Below are 18,473 nucleotides of genomic sequence, written 5' to 3'. Positions count from 1 at the left end.
ACTGAACTCTTCCTTCCCCTCCCCCAAGAGCTACTCATTCTTCTGGTGTGATAAGACTTACACGCTAGTAAATGACAAACAGGGAACTACTGCCTAGGATTTGCCTCCAATCAGCCAGCAGGGCAAGAGGGGAGGAGGAAAACAGGACTGCGCACATGTCGAGAATGGCACAAATGGGCGATCGATGGAGACACATACGCACTGTTCTTCCTTATTTCATGTGTGTTTATGAATATCCATAATAAAAAGCCTTTTTATTTTATTTATTTATTTTGGCAGAACCGGGAATTGAACTCAGGCCCTTGCGCTTGCCAGGGAAGCGCTTATTCCACTGAGCCATCTCCCCAGCCCAAAAGCTTTTTTAAAGGCTTAAGATTTTTTTAAAGAACTTAAACAATGATGGATACAAACATGTAGGACAAATGACTGTTGGCTACTAGGAGGACAAGATAGTAAGCGTCAAATTCTAAGAGATGGGAGGACCGGTGCTTGCACTCCCTGTAGTTCTGTTTGTAAATATTTACAGCAGTAAATAAATCCAAAAGCTCTTAGACCCAGCAACACTCAGAATGGGTCAGGAATAACAGGGTTCAAATATAGCTACCTAGTGCTGGCATCTACTGTAATGTCCTCAAAAATCCAAAGCAAATGACAAAAGTATATCCAGAAAGTTTAAATTCCAAGTACTAAATTACTGACAAAAGGCAACATAGGACCAGAGGTTAGAATTGCAGTCGACAACAGAGTGACAGTTAGTATACTTCCGACGTCGGGACCTCTTACATCCAGGGCTGGGGTGGCATCTTTTACCTTGACGCTCAGGAAGGTCCGGCTGGCACCATGTGCCCTAAAGCTTTAATGCCGTAAGCAAGAGGGGCAGGAGCAGGCATCCCAGGGAAACAGGGCACTTTCACGAGCTGGCGTTAGACGGCACGGCTATAAAGCGAGTCCAGGCACAGCAGCAGCGTGGCCGACACTCAGACGCATGAGGCGGCCTGTGACAGCAGCAGCCGTGGCCACGCCGCCCTCCTGGGGCCGGTGGGTGACGCCCCCCCTTAGACAGGGCTCCTTCCGTACCTGATGATGACACACTGGTTCTCCCTGTCGATGACCATGTTCCGGTACATGCTGTCGGCGAGGGCATAGATATGGGGCGGGTTTTCATACTGTGCCTAGAAAGAAACCAAACAGAGCTGGGATGAAATGGAGCAACACTCTGATTTCTTCTTGGCCTTGGCCAGGAAGGCTGCATGACACAGGACCACAAAACTCCCTCGCTGCTGCAGCTATGCCCTACAAGCGTTAAGAGGAACTCTGCGCTCTTGCTCTTTGCCACCACCATGAAAGGCTGTTTTCTGCTATGTGCTGCTCTGTGTTGGACCAGCTGAGTATGGACTGAAACATCCATTAACTGTGAGCTAAATAAACCTTTCCTTCTTTCAAAAAAAAAAAAAAAAAAAAAGGAACTCTGCAAGCTCTTCCACGCCCGCATGCGTGTGACGCCGCCCTCTGACCTGCGTCTCAGGTTCTCCACCCCACCCCACCCCAAGCGGGCCTCTGTGTCCACCTGGCATCAGACAGAAGACAGCACTACCAATCACTGCCTGAGGCTGGCTTCAACTAGAACGCCTGAGCTCCTAAGTAAACTCTGCTACGCCAGAAACTCACTGATCCTGGGATCTCAGAGGGAACTGAGAGGGTCTAGGGAGGAAGAGAAACACTTTTCTGGGAGAGGTAGGAGGTGTGCTTCTTTAGAGGGAAAACTGGTTTGACCAGCTTGTTACCTATCTATTGGGAAAATCGTACTGAGTAAAGGCAGTGAGTATCCTGGGTTTGTGACAGTGGCCTGGGACTACTTATCTATGCACAGAAAACTAAACTAGCTGGGCACAGTGGTACACGTCTGTCATTCCAGTACTTGGGAGGCTAAGACAGGAGGATCCCTGTGAATTCAAGGCCAGCCTGAACTACATAGCAAGAACTTGTCCCAGTAAACCAAAACCAAAGCCCTAAATGGTTCTCGATACCTAGTAAATTCTCTCAGAGTGGGCTCTGGCCCATTTTATGCGGTTTCTAGGCATCTACCTTCAATACTCCCTCAAAAATTACCAAAAAGAAAGACACTTCTGTGCTCGCATAGTTGGCAAAAGATGGCCTCTTAACTTCAAGGTCAACACGCCTAAGAGTGAGAGAGCAGCAGACCCCAGCGGGCAGCCGTCGAGACCCCATCTTTCCTGATCTCCGATCTCCCGGGGGGCAGTGCTGCCCAGGCCCGACCTCCCAGGTGACCCGGGGACGGGTGGCAGAGGCACAGGAAAGGAAAGTAACAGAGGGACAAGCATGGCTGGGCCCTCCTCGGAGTCTTCACAGGCTCAGAAAAAGGCGCCTGGCTGAGAAACTGCTTCTCAGTACCCGGCCTGCGGAGATCAGAGCTTGAGGGGGGACAGCGTGGTCAGAGGGAGGCGCCACCCAGGACAGCCCGGGGGTGCACTCAGGCCCAGAGGCTGGCTGCCCCTGACTTGGGCATGTGGGGGGCTTGGTCTAGGGTGGCTGTGCAGGCAGGGTTCCTCTTAAGCTGCCTGCAGAGGGGTTCAAAAGAGGAGGTGGAAAGTGGAAAGAGGCGCAGGAGAGGTGCGAGCGAGCACTGTTCAAAGAAGTTTGGAAGCAGCTGGACCACAGTCATGGCAGCCTGTGTGCTCCAGCCCATCCTCTCACATCCACTCCCACACTCAAGCATTTGGGGTCCTCTGGCCAACGACCTGGGCCGGGGGTGGGGAGGGGCATGTCCTCTGCTCTGTTCCTCCCTCCCAAGAGCCCCTGTACCATTAGGACCTGACATCAGCCCCCAGCTTGGTAGATCCTAGTACTTCATCTGTAGCCTCGAGTTTCCTCATCTGTGAAATGGGGGTGGAGTTCAACCAGCCAGCATGCGGCTGTGTTATTACTGTTGCAAACACACAGATGGCAAACAGTGCAAGACTCTACCTGCTGGACAATACTACTTCTACTTTGTTTGTTTGTTTTCAGACAGGGTTTTGCCATGCAGTGCAGGCTGGCCTTGAGCTAACTGCAATCTTCCTGCCTCAGCCTCCCCAGTGCTGGGATTACAGGTGTGTAATACCACACCCAGTGAACACTGTTATTTCTTAGCAGTAAAAATAAATATCTTTTCAAAAAAGTTCTGTGACATCGCCACAGCAAGAATCTGGGACAGACAAATGAGACCTAAAGGTGCCTCTGCAGCAGCTCCTACCAGAGACCGTGGAAGAACTGCTGTACCCCTACCCCATGCCCTGCACCTCGCTGTCCCCAGGATGCCCTGCAGCAGCTCCAAGGCTGCTGCCCCAGAGGCTGACATGGCCAGGTTGCTGGCAGTGCCCCCCTACACTGGGTTCCCATAAAGGTGGTAATGAATGAGTCTGTTTGCTTCATGCAGAGGGCAGGCAGTGGAGAGGACAGAGATGCAGAGATGAGGCAGAGGGAAGCCACACGCCCATGCATAAGGCCTGGGCTGCCCTTTGTTTATTTATTTAATGTATTTGGTACAGGGTCTCACTACCCAGCTCAGACTCATAGTGATCCTCCTGCCTCAGCCTCCCCAGTGCTGGGATTACAGGCGTGCGCCACCATACCCTGTCTCTGTGGCCGGCTCAGTGCACCTGGGGCTGGGCTGGCGCAGCACGGTCCCCGCGCTTGCCCACGCAGGTGCTGCTTAGCCTGCTGAGCTATCTTGCTGGCCCTTGGGCTGCCCTTTGGATCCCAGGACTCTGGGGCCGGGTGTGTGAGGGATCAGGGTCTGTTAATAAATGGAGGAGGAAGGATTGGCTCTGCATTGTCAAGTCCTGGCCGCAGCTTACCAAGGCTCCAGCTCTAAAAGACCTAACCCCACCGCCCTCCACTAGCTGTGTCTCACCCATTACTGCTCTTTACCCTCTGAATCTGTGGCACAGGGGGAAACAGAGGATCACCCCCAAGCCTCGGGCCCGTAGTTCCACGTCCATGAATATAAATCAGGCTCCAATAGGAGTCGATCCTGCGGTACTTCATCTATGCTCTCGGGAACAGCGCAGCAAACCAAACCGCGGCCTTTCCTGGAGCTTCCCCATTAAGTAATTCACAAGAAAATACAAATGTATCATCAGTGTCAAGAAAACCCATCAATGCTCCCTAAAAGCCCTCAGCACAGCAGTAATGCGCAGAGCACGTAACTTACCGCTCCCTGGTACATTTCAATCTCCTTCTCCCCAAAATACGGCATCTGCTTGAAAGGGTTGATGGAGATCAGCACGGACCCTATGTACGTCTGAAGGAGAACCAGTTAAGGGCCACCGCTCACCTTCAGAGACACGTTTTTCACGTTAAGTAACCAGATGCCATTGAGAACACTTGTTTTCTAAACAATTACGAAGACAGACAACAGCAGTTATCCTAGGAGCTCCGGGATCTAATTGCCAATGTTCGATCAAAAGAAATCGTTATTTTAAATAAATTAAGCTAGTGTCTGTCCAGACCAGTAACGTGGCGCCGAGAGGAGGTGCAGCATTGTGATTATTTTTGAGCACAGATGGGTGTGGGCAGGGCCGTAGCATCAAGCCATATATTTACATGCAAGGGCAAAAATGCTGTACGCTTTGACTGCGTCCCTGACGAGTGATGCCCCAAGCTGAAGATGAACTGGCAGAAGACAGGAGGGAGCAGGGTCACGGTCAGACTGTCCCCCAAAGCCTCCTGCAGGCTTTCAGAGGGGGCCGAGTCTGACGTTTGTACTGACTCATGGTCCGGGGCTGGGGATACGGTGTGAGGGCTGCACTGGCCCTGGGCTGCCTGCACACACACGGAGGGAAGAGGCTTGCTCCCTGCTGCTGCTCCTCTTTGTTCTTGCTGCTTTTGCTGTTTTCCGCTGCCATGAACAGTTGCCCTCTGCCATGTGCCACCCTGCCGTGGGGCCAGCCAAGGGTGAACTGAAACCTCCACAAACTGTGAGCTAAGTCAACCTTTCGCCCTCCAACTCTAGGCGTCAGATATGTTATCTCAGCAATGAGAGAGGCAGCGAAGGCAAGCAATTTAAGAGCACACCGGGTTCCCAGCTCTGGTCTGGTGGTGGCGGCTCTAAGGCATTTAGAGAAAATGTTGGTGAGACAGAATCGTAACGTAAGACCCCAGAGTTGAGGGAAAAGGTACCAGGGGTCTCAAGACTGGAAGGTGTATTTCTGGTTGCCAACGTCACATGAGATCAGTGGTAGTCTGGTGACCTCCTTTCTTTGAGGTACAATTTAACACAGATAAATGTACCATCGCTAAAATGACTCAGCAGATAAGGAATGTCCAGGACACGGTACCCAAGACTCAACAGATGGTGACAGAACAACCAAACATTTATATGGCGCCACATGCACACGACAACGTCACTCCTGTGGTGAACCCCACTTTACTAGGAAGACAGTGAAGCATAAAGAAATTCTAAGCCTTGCTCAATGGTACGAGCTTGTGAACTACAGGACCAGCTTCCAACCTCCGCAGGCTGGCTTCAGAGTCTATGCCAAAGCCTCGCCATGCAGTTTACACTGGCCTGGGACTCTTGGAGCTCAGGCTGGCCTCAAACTCAGCAATCCTCCTGCGCCAGCCCCATCCCAGTGCCAGTGTCTACGCTCCTCACTGAAAAGCAAGGACATCACTGGGTGTGGTGGCACACTCCTAATTCCAGCCCTTGAGAGGCGGAGGCAGGAGCACTGACACAAGTTCAAGGCCAGCCTGGGCTACACAGTGAGACCCTGTCTCCAAAAAAAAAAAAAAAAAAAAAAGCAATGACTTTTTACAACCAGCAGGTAGTTATTTACTGTTGTCAGACTTAGCGAATGAAGTAGAGAATATCTAGTTAAATTTGAGGGCCAAATGAACACTGACCTTGTAAGTGGAAAGAAACCAAAAAAGGAAGTGTACCTTCAGTCATACGTGGGACATACTCTACTAAGTCATTTTTTAAAAATGTATTTAGTCCAGGGTCTTTAGGGTCTCGCTACACAGATCAGACTCGTAGTGGTCCTCCTGTTTTCAGCCTCCCAAGCACTGGGATTACAGGTGCGTGCCACCACGCCCAGTCTCAATCACCATCTCAGGGAGCCCAGGGCCAGGGTCGTCACGGCACGCCAGGGACTGAACCCCGGTCTCTGTGCCTGCCAATCTGCTGAGCTATCTGGCTGGCCCTAAGCCATTTGTTGTTTATCTGAAATTCAAATGGACCCGGCACTCCCTGATTTCTGTAAAGTCTGAATTAGAAAGCCAGCACTGAATGCAGGGTCAAGGGGATTGGGCGACACAGCTCTGTGGCTTCTTCTAACTTGCTCTTTGGATTCACTGTGTATTAAAAAAACCCTGGCAAGCTGGCACAGGCCTGTTATCTCAGCACTCTGTGAGGCTAAGGCAGAAGGGCTGCAAGTTGAGCTCAGTGTGGGCCGTTTAGCGACACCTTGCCTCACAGTAACCTATGAAAGCAGGGTTGGGGACAGAGCTCAGTACCGAGGCCCCGAGTTGGACCCCAGTGCTACAGTGAAGGAAAAATCCATCTTCCTTAGTAGGCACTCTTTAGCATCCTCCCTACTTGGAGGGATCCTACTGAAAACAAATTAACATGATTTGTCTCGTTTGGATTCACATGCTAATTGAATCTAATGATTCTTGCGGTAAACCCAACCCAAGACACACAGGACCACCAGACCCATCCTACTTCAGAAGAGGAGGATCTCTATCCTTTTTTTAAAGTTTATTTATTGATACAGGGTCTCACTATGCAGCATGCAGCTTTGAGACAAGAGGTTGTCTCAGCCTCCCCAGCACTGGGATTACAGGTGTGCACCACTGCGGCCGGGGTTCTAGGGCTGGCACAGCATGCAGTACCGGGGATTGAACTCCGGTCCCTGAGCCTGCCAGACAGGAGCTTAGACCACCAAGCCACCTCCCCAGCCCCAAGGATCTCTATCCTTATGTACCTCCATCTATAGGTAAAACCAAACACGGGCAAACACAGTCCTCTGGAGAAGAGTACACCTCCCCGAGCCACGGAGGGACGCTGCTAGTGCTGCCTTGTCCTGCACAGAGTGGAGCGGCCCAGCACGTGAGCCAAAGCCACCCTGTCCCCAGCCCCTTCCTACCCACCAAGCAGTACCCTCTGAGCGACTGAGATACACGAATTCCAGGGGTATGAGCTCCAGAGGTAACCACTGTGCTCCTGAACTAATAACCTGCTCTGTCGAGAGAGTTCCAGCAATTCTCAGTCTTTCACTAGCTGACATAAATTCTGGTAATGACCTAACTAAGGAGGCACTCGGAGGTTAAACATCTCTTTCAGACTGCTCTAGGGTAATCCTGAATCAACAATCTGGATTAGAATACACAAAATGTAGCTGTTCCACCTGAATTTCCTGAGAGCTGTCAAGGGCAATACTGTTTAAGAGAACTGCTCAAAGAATTTGGTTTGAAGTGGACAATGAAGCCCAATTCCATGCCAAGTAGCTAAACCTAAACCAAAAGAACTCGGCAAAGGCAACCACGGATGTAAAGAACCCATATTCTAATCACTTCAGGCACACGCTGGCCTCACTGGGGTCTAAGCAGCTTCTGTCTTCAGCAGGACGGATGTGGGCGACCTCAGCTCGTGGAGGGCAGGGCCGGTGGAATCGGATGCCCCTTTCGGCTCCCTCCTGACGCTCCTGAATAAATCAGGGAGAGCACTGTCACCGCCCACACAGCCCATGGTGCTGAAGGCGTGGCCCTCAGGAAATTTTCAGAAAGTGCAGACACGAAGCTAAGCTACCAAGAAACCAGAAAACAATGCCATCTTATTTAATGAGCCGCCAAGCGACACTGGGGCCTGGGTCTTCAACCGACAGGCCCTCAGATGCCACTAGGGCTCGGTCTCCGAGTTTGCACTGATCCAGGGTAAGAACGATAAAAAGAAAACCTGCCCCGAGTTCTCGTGAGGCTCAGGTCGCTCCACACACGGCCCAGTCTTCGTTCTTGTATCATTTCTTCCTCACATGCTTACGGTTAAAAGTCTTTCTTTAAAGAACTGTGTAGGGGCCAGGGAGATGGCTCAGTAGGATAAGCGCTTGACTGGCGAACACAAGGATCTGAGTTCAATCCCTGGCTCCGCAAAAAAAAAAAAAAAAAAAAAAAAAAAGAACAAGAACTGTGTGATCAGGTTTTTTAATGGCCTCATTAGGAAAAACGCAGAACATTTTCATAATGGGCGAGTTCCCTGACATTGCCAACGCTGCCACACCGACCTCTCTGGCTCCGTGAGGTGGCAGGGAGGCCGACGTGCCTGAGTCACATGTGGGGAGGGGCTAAGCGGCTCGAGTCCTTGGCCCTGGCCCTGAGACCACCGCAGCCACCGCCACCACAAGGAGAGACCTTCGGGATAGCGACACACACAGCCCTGCACTCCCACCAGTCTGACAAGGAAGTCTGGGCTCCTAACCCGAGGATTAAAAATGCCAACTGCGTGTGGGCATGGCCTTTGAGGAAAAGCAAGCTCCAAGAAAGCTGGACCAAAGGAGCGCAGACAGTGCTGTGAGGAACTGTTCCCAGCAGCCAACTAAGGATAAACAGCTCAAAAACTCAGGGCCTTACTGGCCAGCAACGTCAGCATTCACAAGGCAGTTATTTTGTTTTTTAAAAATGTATTTGGTACAGGGTCTCACTTAGACTCGTAGTGATCCTCCTGTCTCAGCCTCCCCAGCGCTGGGATTACAGGCATGTGCTACCACGCCTGGTCTCAGTGGCTGGCTCCTCATGCACAGCTTGTGGCAGATTTTCTTTCTTTCTTTTTATGTATTTAGTACGTAGGGTCTACAGGGTCTCACTACACAGATTGGAGTCGTAGTGATCCTCCTGTTTTCAGCCTCCCAAGCATTGGGATTACAGGCGCACTCCACCACGCCCAGTCTCAATCGCAGTCTCAGCCCCAGGGGCCGGGCTGGCCAGAATGCTTGTGATTGAACCCGGTCCTCGTGTCCGCCAACCCGCTGAGCTATCTGGCCGGCCCATGGCAGATTTCTTAAGGCAGAACAAAGAGCTGCGTGTGCAGTCTTCTTGTACCGACAGGTGCTAGCTCCCGGTGCTGAACCTCGACACAAGGCGTGTGCTGGCGTGACGTGCAGGGGGTAACGTGAACGCTTTTATAACACTTCTTACTGCCTTCGTGAAGCATGGGGAAGGGGAAGCTCCTGCTTTTCATAATGCTGGCAGTCGCATTATGCTATTAACGTTGAAGTGGTTGTTAGTAGAGGAGATTCCCCAAACATTTAAAGGCTTATTTCAATAGCATCATGTAATACAGCAACCAGTGTTGAATTCCTATTACTTTGTTTAGTGAAATATTGTATTACTTCTAATGCTGTTCTTTATCACTATTTTGTATTCTTTAAAAATTAAAAAAAAATCTGAAAAAAGATTTACTTCATAAATGCCCCTCAGTGGCGCCGAGCACCCTCAGTGGTGACAGCTACTCTGGGCTACAGACAGAAATCACACTCACGCAGGCTTCCGAGACACTGATGGGTGAGGATTTCTAAGACAAGGTTGTCAGTGGCCGAGTCAGTCGCTTCCTTCATGGAGCACACCAGCGGCCGCTGCTGATCCAAAGGAGCATCAGCACGCTTGAGTCACTGAGAGCTCCCCTCGTCTGGATTTACGAAGCAAGTCCTCCAGGTGAACTGGTTGGCAGTGTTCACCTAGCACGACGCCTCACACCAAGCTCCACGCAGGAGTGTGTGCCACAGCCCCAGGGAGGCACACGGGTGTCTGCGTGTGGCAGGAGCGAGGGCTATGACCAAGGGCTTCCCAGGGATGGGCCTGGGAGTGGAGATCCCAGGTGACTTCAGTGTCCTGCTCATGCTTGGAACATCTCATTGAAATGAGCATGCATTGCTTTGAAGGGTTTTCTCAGGGTGCTCTCTGTGCACAAAATGCAGTCTATGTCTACAAGGAGATTTCTGTCTCAGGAGACAGTGTTTAAGGGGCTGCCTGAGGCCAGCTGAGCCGCAGACAGACAGACTGGGGACTGCTCACTTCATTTGTCTTCTCTTAGCCAGTTTATCAAAAACCATGTTTCTGTGTAAATAATGCCCTAAGAGCTACCCACGATCCAAGGACTTTATGGGCCTATGAGGCCTCCATTTAAAACCGTTTTGTGGTAAAATGCATTTTGAATTTACAATAAGCAACTTTACAATTACATTTTTGGAAGAAAACCCAGAAATAATGATTAGAACTTCTTAAACAATAACATGCTCTTCTGAACTCATCCCTCTGTCGCTCCCACTTCGTAGACCAGGCATCCAGGAACACAGACCGCAGGACGTCTGAGGGATACCACGCTCTTCCAGGTGACCCCTGCAGCCAGACACACACGCAGCCGCCCCCAGCCTGCCTGCTGCCGCCACCGCCAGGTCCCACGTGCAGCACGACTTCAACATCAGAGTGCTCGAAGCCTTCTGACAGTGGCAATCCAAAGCAAGCACATCTTCCTTTTTCCTCCGTCCTGCCCTCCCTCCCTCCCTCCCTCCCTCCTCCTTCCTTCCTTGCTCTCCCAAGGCTGGGGGCCACAGCCAGGGCCTCCTCCTGCACACCAAGAAAGCGCTCTACCACTGGGCTACACCTCTAGCTTAGGATACGTCAATGTTTTGGACAAGTCCAAGTAAACATAACTGTCTGCATACAGTTGAAGAAAACTCTGCGGGTGTCTACTGCAAGGTCAGTACATGTTTACCTGTAAAGGACCAGGAGGTTTTATTTTCAGGTGGTGCTTTGGGTTGAACCCAGGGCCTGTGTGTGCTGGCCGAGTGTCCACCGTGAGCTATACTCCCAGCCCAAGAGGGATCGCCGGGACCTCACGGGCACAGCGAGGTGTCAGCTCCTCAGCTCCCGTCAGGGCGAGCACCCTGGGCTCTAAGGGAGCCTCAGGGAGACAACGCAGGAGTACAGAAAGTTGTCAATTATGTGAACACACGAAATGATGCTACTATAATATAGTCTACAAATCCAAATAATTAGGGTTGTTTAGGCCTGAACTGCACAGTGAGTGGGGAAGTCACTTCGCAGCAAACAAGCAGGAGCGCAGTCTCGGGAAGCCCAGTCCAGGAGCTCGGGCAGCGCGGCCAGCAGCACCACTCAGCCGCCGCCCCTAAGGTGCCTGCGGGAGTCCCACTGCGAGTCTGGGCACCCCAGCGATCTGACCAGCCGTGCTGTGAACGCGGGGCACAGCCTGCGCGCAGGCCTCTTCCTCAAGGCTCTGGGCTAAAATCTGCAGCGCACACTCAATCAGCAGCGCTTTCACAGGGCACCCTTGACACGGACCCTCCTGAGCAGCAGCCATGCCGCTTTCCGCTAGGACGGCTGTCACTCAGGTCTACGCGGCACTAGGACTAACACCTGAGATAATCCCACCACTGTTTCTTCCCAGGGTTCCACCAAACAAAACCCCGGGAGCCCGCAGGGCCCTGTAGGCACACGCCACGGCTGTTTATAATGAAGCCAACACGTCTGAATCACATTTCCATTCTGTATGTTGAAGAGGCCCATAAAGAAATAGCATGTGGCAAGCTCAACTGAAACATGAAGAACAACCCAGGAATGGCAGGCATTTTCAATACTTTGCTTCTTGCATTTCCTGTGATAAGCATAAAGAAGCAGAAAACTGGACATTGGGTTTTTTAGGGGGGGGGGCACAGGTGACCTTTTATTAAACCTGTTAAGGCTGGTCTGAACTGTGCAGTCAGGAGGTCTGATCGTGGGGCTCCGCGTAGCTGAGCTACCCCGAGGCTTAGGCCGCAAGGCTGGGCAGCAGCACATCCAAAGGACGCCACTGTGGGAAAGCAGGCGCCCCGACCTCGCAAAGCGGTGGGGAAGCCATCCGGCACCGCCCGTGCCCTCACACAGCCTGACCCATGACCGAGAGTGCAGAGCCCCGCCCCCAGCAAGCATTCACGTCAATTCAGGCGTCCGGCGAGTTGGACACTACGCAGAAAGCCGAGCTCGGCTGGCCGTGGAAAGGCGCGTCACGGCAGGGTCCCGCGGAACCTGGGAAGGATACGAAGATGTAGTCGTCCATGTAGCGCTTCTTCAGGTTCTCCACAATGGAGCTCTCGGAGATCTTGGACAGCAGCACCATGTCATCCACGCCGCTGTGCTTGACGTTGTGACTCTGCCAGTGATAGCGGTAGGCACCTTTGCTCCCCTGGGGACAAAACCACACGACCATTAGGACACCATGACCTCCAGCAGAAACCCCTGTCGTGTCCCCCCCACCCCCAGGTGAGATGCAGAGTCCAGCCTTGCTAACCGCAGACAAGTGGGGATGATGCCCCGGCGCGGCTGAGGTTTCTCGTTCCTCCTTCATAAAATGAGGGGGCAAGACTTGCTTCAGAGTTGCTGTGGGGATCACATAAAACAGCAAACATGTGCCAAGTGCCCAGCAGCAGAGGAACACACAGCACAGCCTCCGATGCCTCCTAGAACCTCACCGCTCAGCCGAGTTCACCGGGGAAAGTCAGCGCAGAGACGGACACCAGAGCCAGGCCCGTTCTGCAGATTTGGAGACCGCACCCGGCCAGGGTGAGGTCACACCACCATGACCTCTCAAGTCATCCTGAGGATTTTCCATTCACAGATTTGTCCCTGACAACATTCCCAAGATGCACTGCTGGCTGTGGGACAGCTGTGTGAACAGGAAGTGGATGAGAGGCTCAGGGCGACAGGACAGCACCTTAACTCTGGTTTGCTGGGCGGAGGAGTCCTTGGCCCTGGGCTGCTTTGGGAACTCCAGCTTTACCGGTGCTCCTGGACTCAGCAGGCTGTGGGGTGTCTCTGGAGTGGTGTCCCTGGGTATCCCAGGGCTGTGGCGCAGGGAGTGCCCCAAGGGGCTGCACCTGGGCAGTCGTCATGTACTGAGGGACGCCTGGATTATGAGGGTTGGTGACCCACATGTCAGTGACAGGTGATGTGAAACACACAAAGCACCTTCAGGCTGGGGGGCTGCAGTGACTTGCTGTAGAAAGAAGCATGTCAAGCAAATCTTAAGTGTACTGAGTATGTCAGGCAGGCCAGAGAAAGGAGGGCACTCCTTGTGATCCACACTCGCTGGAGTGAAGAAAGCTAACTCTAGTGATACAAGTGACATCGGTAAATAGGTGGCCCGATGCGAGAACACAGTCCCTCACATGTCCTGGAAGGACCATGCACTGAACCCAGGGAGACAGGGCACTAGGCCTCCTGGGGACCCACTGACTGCCGAGCTGTCTGGGCACAGGAAACTTCCTGGTAAGGGCAGCCAGAAAGGCCGCCAAAACCAGGTCGAGGAAAGGGACTGGGGAGTCCCTGAGAGGAGGAGGAAGTAGAAACAAGATAGAAGCCCCATGCCATTCCATTTTTTAAAAGAATTGTGGAATTGTTCAGTTCTTTACTAAGTCAAATTCTAAGGGGCTCTTGAGAAAGTAGTCTTAAAAAATCAACCAGGGAAGGGGCTGCCAAAGGAGAACTCAACCAGTGCTGCGCTCATGCCATGGAAGGTTCTAGAAGGCCTGCTGCCATGGTGTCTAGGAGAGGGAGACTGCCTATAAGACACAGCTGGCTTTCTCAGAACCATGCACAGCATCACTTCCACAAATTACCTCAGTCCCCTTCTTCCCCCTCTTGTTCCTCTTGTGGCAAAGCAGAAGATACAAAAGGCCCTGGCCACTGTGCAACTCACTGGGTTCCACCAAATGCCCACAGCCCACTCACGCCACGCAGTCCTGGTAAGCCCCGCGCCTCCGCCCCAGGTCCCAGACAACTGTGAAAGTTACTGGGCACAGAAAACAAACGTCCCGCAGCAAGCAACCTGTGGGGTGCTGGGTTTAACCTCTGCAGATGCCCCTCTACTCAACAAAGGCCCCAAACACTGCATTTTCTCTTTGGAAAATACAAGCTCAGTTAGCTACAAATAAATGGTTACCTAGCGTCTACGAAGGACAAGAAATAAACTGTAATCTCAGCTACCCAGAAGGCTGAGGCAGTAGAATGGCAGGTTTGATCTAGCCCAGCCTGGACAGCCTAGCAAGATCCTGTCTGAAAAAAGAAAAAGTGAGAGAGAGGTAGCTGAGTGGTAGCATACCCCTGGGTTCAATCTCTAATAATGGGGAAAAATAATGAGGGAAATAGGAGGAGGAGGAAGATGAGGCAGAACAGAAATGAGTGCTCTGTTGGTCAACACAGCCTCTTCTCCACTTGGCAGGGACACAGTCCCGTCTGGCCATCTCAGAGGTTGTGTTCCCATCCTCAGGGTGGTCACTTCCCAGAGGACCAGGGTTCCCTGTGGCCTGTGGGTTACCACGGTGCCAAGGTCACTGGACAGAGAAGATCCCACCCAGCTCTGGGGTCTTCTCCGCTCATCCTCCAGCCTTCCCCCAGAGTAGGGTGCTATCAGCTGGACCTACAGTTCCTTTGCTCTTCAATGGTGTGATAGGATCCATTCAGGAGGACGCGTACCTCCCATGCTGCCCTCCTCCTGGGCGCCACATGCAGCCCATGTGCTGGAGGTGCAGGCGTCCATGGCTCCTGCTCAATCCATGGTCACGAGGGCAAGCAGCCCACCTTTCTGTGTACCAGCTGCCAGGCTGAGCAGACCCTGGTGAGAGGTATTACCGCACCTCCAATGTATGACATTTTCGAGTAACACTGGGTGGAGTGGAAGTCAGGGCAAATCACACACAGCAATGAGCTCTTCAATTGTGGAGGCTGAACCAACTGTTACTCCAAGGTAGACACTTCCATGCCACACCGGAAGAGACTCAGACCTCCCGACCAGCCTCCTTCCCTGAAGAATAAGACTCAGCTGGAGCCCAGCCTCAGGAACCCGAGCTCAGCCGTGCGGGCCCGTTGGTCCCTCCTTGCCCGGTGCAGTCTTCCTCTCCTCGGCAAGCAGCATTTCGACCATGAACCTACTCGGCCTTATGGGGAGTCTCCAGTTTTCCAGTGAGAAAACTGCAAAGTGCCTCACTCTGTGCTTCTCTGTCCCCTTCCCTTTCCCAAAAAAACACCAGAAGGAGAAGGAGTGGGAGGCCAGTGACAGCCTGGACAGTCCCAACTAGGCCAGGCCAAGCCTTCAGAACTGAGCAGAGAAGTTCTGGGGTTAAAAGGGCAAGGAAGCTTCTGGAAACCTGAAGGGACCCGCAGGCTCTTGTCCCAGCCAGGACAGCCTGCAGGCCCAAGCTGAAACCCAAAGCTGCTCTCTACAGTGCGACAGCAGCTCCCGTCTTCTCCAGAGGGCTCCCTTGCATTAGAGCCGCTGAGTCAGGGGTGAGCGGGGAGCACGGGAAACAGCCACCCTCGGGAGCCCCCCGAGTTCACCGCGCCCAGCCCCAAGCCCTGGAAACGGGCTGGACACTGTTTAGGGATGCACACTGCCTCAGAAATGTGAGAATGAGTGTGCCGGTTCCACTTCCGGTTCTGGTTCCAGGGAAAATAACCCTGACCATGGTTTCTCCCTCCCACTCCTACATGAGAAGCAGAAGTGGGGATGCTTCCACCCATGGAAACTTCCACGTAGCGTCATCTGTCCGACTGCCTCGGAAAGAGCCACTTCTGGCTCCTGTGGGCTTCTTTTTTTGGTAACTCCTCTTGACCTCTACTAAAAATGACAACTTTAATCAAGTAGGTACTCAGCAAGGTGCTGCTCGCTCCACCCTGCTGCAGCCATGCAGGAGCCTGGCTGCTGCACGGGCCAGCTGAGAAATGAGCACAGTAAGACCGTGACCCCGAAGTGCCGGAGTGCAGCCCTGCACCCCTCACAAAACCCGAGGGAGAAACCTCCCATTAGACAGAGGACTTGCGCACAGGCTTCTTGGGTCTACATGAAGTTTGTGGTGGTGACAATTCAGTTTCCTAAATGGGACAGCCAGGAGGAGCAGAGGGTGGAGGCTAGCCTGGGCTATGACCCTGTCTCAAACAAGAAAAAGGGCTGGGTTGTAGGTCAGCGGGTAGAGCTCCCACCTGGCACGTGCAAGGTCCCGAGTTCAATCCCCAGTACCACCAGGGCAGAGGAAAAGCAGTGATGCGTGTTTGAGGTCTAGCGCGTGGAGCAGGGCCCCAGCCACACCGCGGCTTTGCTGCTCACGCTGGATGCTGGCGCCCAGGGACCAGAGGCCTAGAGCCCCCTCCCGCCCGGCGGGAAGCTCAGCTGCTGATTCTGACACGTTTAAAGGTGTAGCCTGTGAACTGGAGTGTGTTCACCATCGCTGGGACCAGGAAGAGCAGCGGTGAATCAGCGCCCAGGGGCAGCACTCCTTTGTCCCAGTGCTGTGCCCTGGCCAGGACCCCAGCCTGCCGAAGCCCTACAGGTCACAGGGGTGGGGAGCTCCTCAGCAGTCACTGTTGCACTCACAGAGGGGAGAGGGGGTCCCTGCATGCTGGTGGCTGCCCTCCATAGCCCCACAGCATGGCTATCACATGCACCGTCCAACAGCTCCAGTGCTGGGAGGGCCCCGCAAGCACTACAAGCGCTTTTTATTTCTAGGCAGTATTTTTAGGAAGCCATTTAGAATTAGGCTTCAAATTTTTTGTATGTGTGCCAGAAATCAAACTTAGGGCTTTGCATTTGCCAGGCAGGTGCTTGGGCCTCTGAGCTATCTCCCTGGCCCGAGGCTTCAACATTTTAATCACACAGATCAGCATCCAAGCGTGGATAACTAAGTAAAAGTAAAATCCATATCCTATCTTACCTGGCACGTGCATTTTTAAGACTTTACCGTGAGACACACCTGGCAGCTTGGCAAGCTGCATGCACGAGATGGAACCGGTCAGAACATGACAACTAAAAGCCAGCACCGTGCCCCGCAAGGGAGGGGGACACAAGCTGTTCGGGAAGCGAGCTCCCCTGCGGCAGGAAGAAAGCAAGCCATCTGCGGGCTAAGCACAGAACTGCACTGGCAGACAGCTGTTAAAAAGGTACGTGCGCCAGTCAACTTTTTATCCCTGTGACAAAAATGCCAGAGAAAAACACCCTACAGGAGGAAGATTTTCCTCAGCTTGCGCTTTCAGGAGTTTCAGCCCTCGGTTACTGGTGGGTCTAAGACAAGGTTGAACAGTGGGACACTGTGAAAGCCCCGACCAGCCTGTTCCCACCTCATGGCAGCCACCGAGCAAGGAAGCGTGATGGCAGGTCACACGAGGACGGGCAGCGTGGGGCTGGCGCTTTTGATCTTTAGTTTTCAAGCCTGATTGTTCATTCTCCAGCTAGGTTGTATTTTGTAGGAAGCCCAGTAGGTCCTACCTCCTAAGTTTCTGTCACTTTACAATAACCTATCAAATTATCAACCTGTCCACGGGTTAATCCATGGTGACCAATCACTCCATCAGCCCCAACTCTGAGCGCTGCGATCCACACAGAAGCCTTGGAGGACCTCTCAGGTGCAAGCCCCCACGGGACATGTGCTACAACTGCTTTGTTGAAAGTAGACCAGGACCTTTGGGGAGGACTTTAGGTTTTAGTTGAATGGTGACTTGCACGTACTTTCCATTTTACATTTTTCTGTACAATCTTACATTTTAAAATCATATGCACATGCTAGAGATCGCATATCTCTTATCTCTTATCTTCACTGACGGGGGGTTGGGTTTTTGGACTTTGGACTTTTCCAAATTTGGGGCTAGTTGCATACACTTAAGATACCCTGGCAATGGGACTCAAGACTAAGCATTAAATTTCTATGTCTTCTGCACACCACCTAGAGGAAATCGCACACATTATTTTTTAGTGCATCTGTGTTTAGATTATGACATACTGACCGAGGTGCAGTGTGGAATTCTTGGACTTTATGTCAGTGCTCAATCAATTCGGGGGTTTGAAGCACTTTGGATTTTCTGATTACAAACACTCAACCTGTAGCAATATTTAAAATGAACTAGGAATGAGAACAATGTCAAGAGAACCGAGCACCTCCAGGGTGTGTGCTAGGCACTGACCGGCCCACTGCACCAGAAGCCAGGCCGCGTTTTGAACACGAGGTTCTGTGTGGCTTTCGGAAGAGACGAGCAGTTAGTTAGGAGACACTGCCTGGACCACAAGACAGTAGCAGGAGGGGCTGTTTGGCTGGCTGTGGGCACCAGAGGATAGCAGGTGTCATTTCCAGACAGCCTGGGCCCAGAGTGGCCCGCCGCACATCTCCTGGGAGCACGTGGGCCACCCCTTCCTGAGGATGAGGTGCAGGGGCGGTGCTCTGACCTGCAGCCATGTTCATGGGATTCTGACTGCGGATCTTCTCTCCCGTTGAGTCTCCGGAAGGGACAGACCTATGTTAGACCTCCACTTTAAGTGAGTATTCTGCGGCTCTACCTTTTGTCTTTCTCCTACTTGACTAGAAACATACCCACAATTGCCTACTACCTGCAAGGCGTGGTGACCTCACCTTGGGGAGGGACTTTGGCCTTCGAGCCGCGCG

At 52.5% G+C, this 18,473-nt stretch overlaps 1 protein-coding gene across 1 annotated transcript in view; it reads right to left on the bottom strand.

Annotated features, from left to right (window-relative positions):
- Myo1e (myosin IE) overlaps window positions 1–18,473 on the bottom strand; it is a 171,974-nt gene that overhangs the window by 81,423 nt on the left and 72,078 nt on the right. The window contains exons 2-4 of the mRNA XM_023712658.1: window positions 12,092–12,235; window positions 4,214–4,303; window positions 1,078–1,172 (exon numbers count right to left, since the gene is read on the bottom strand). Of these exons, the coding sequence (XP_023568426.1) occupies window positions 1,078–1,172; window positions 4,214–4,303; window positions 12,092–12,235 (329 nt within the window). The remainder of the gene's footprint in view (window positions 1–1,077; window positions 1,173–4,213; window positions 4,304–12,091; window positions 12,236–18,473) is intronic.

The sequence above is a fragment of the Octodon degus genome, unplaced genomic scaffold (assembly GCF_000260255.1).
Source record: "Octodon degus isolate 3935 unplaced genomic scaffold, OctDeg1.0 scaffold00026, whole genome shotgun sequence".
NCBI lineage: Eukaryota > Metazoa > Chordata > Mammalia > Rodentia > Octodontidae > Octodon > Octodon degus.
Note: the sequence above shows the minus strand (reverse complement) of the source record. Positions and strands in the feature narration are given on the sequence as shown.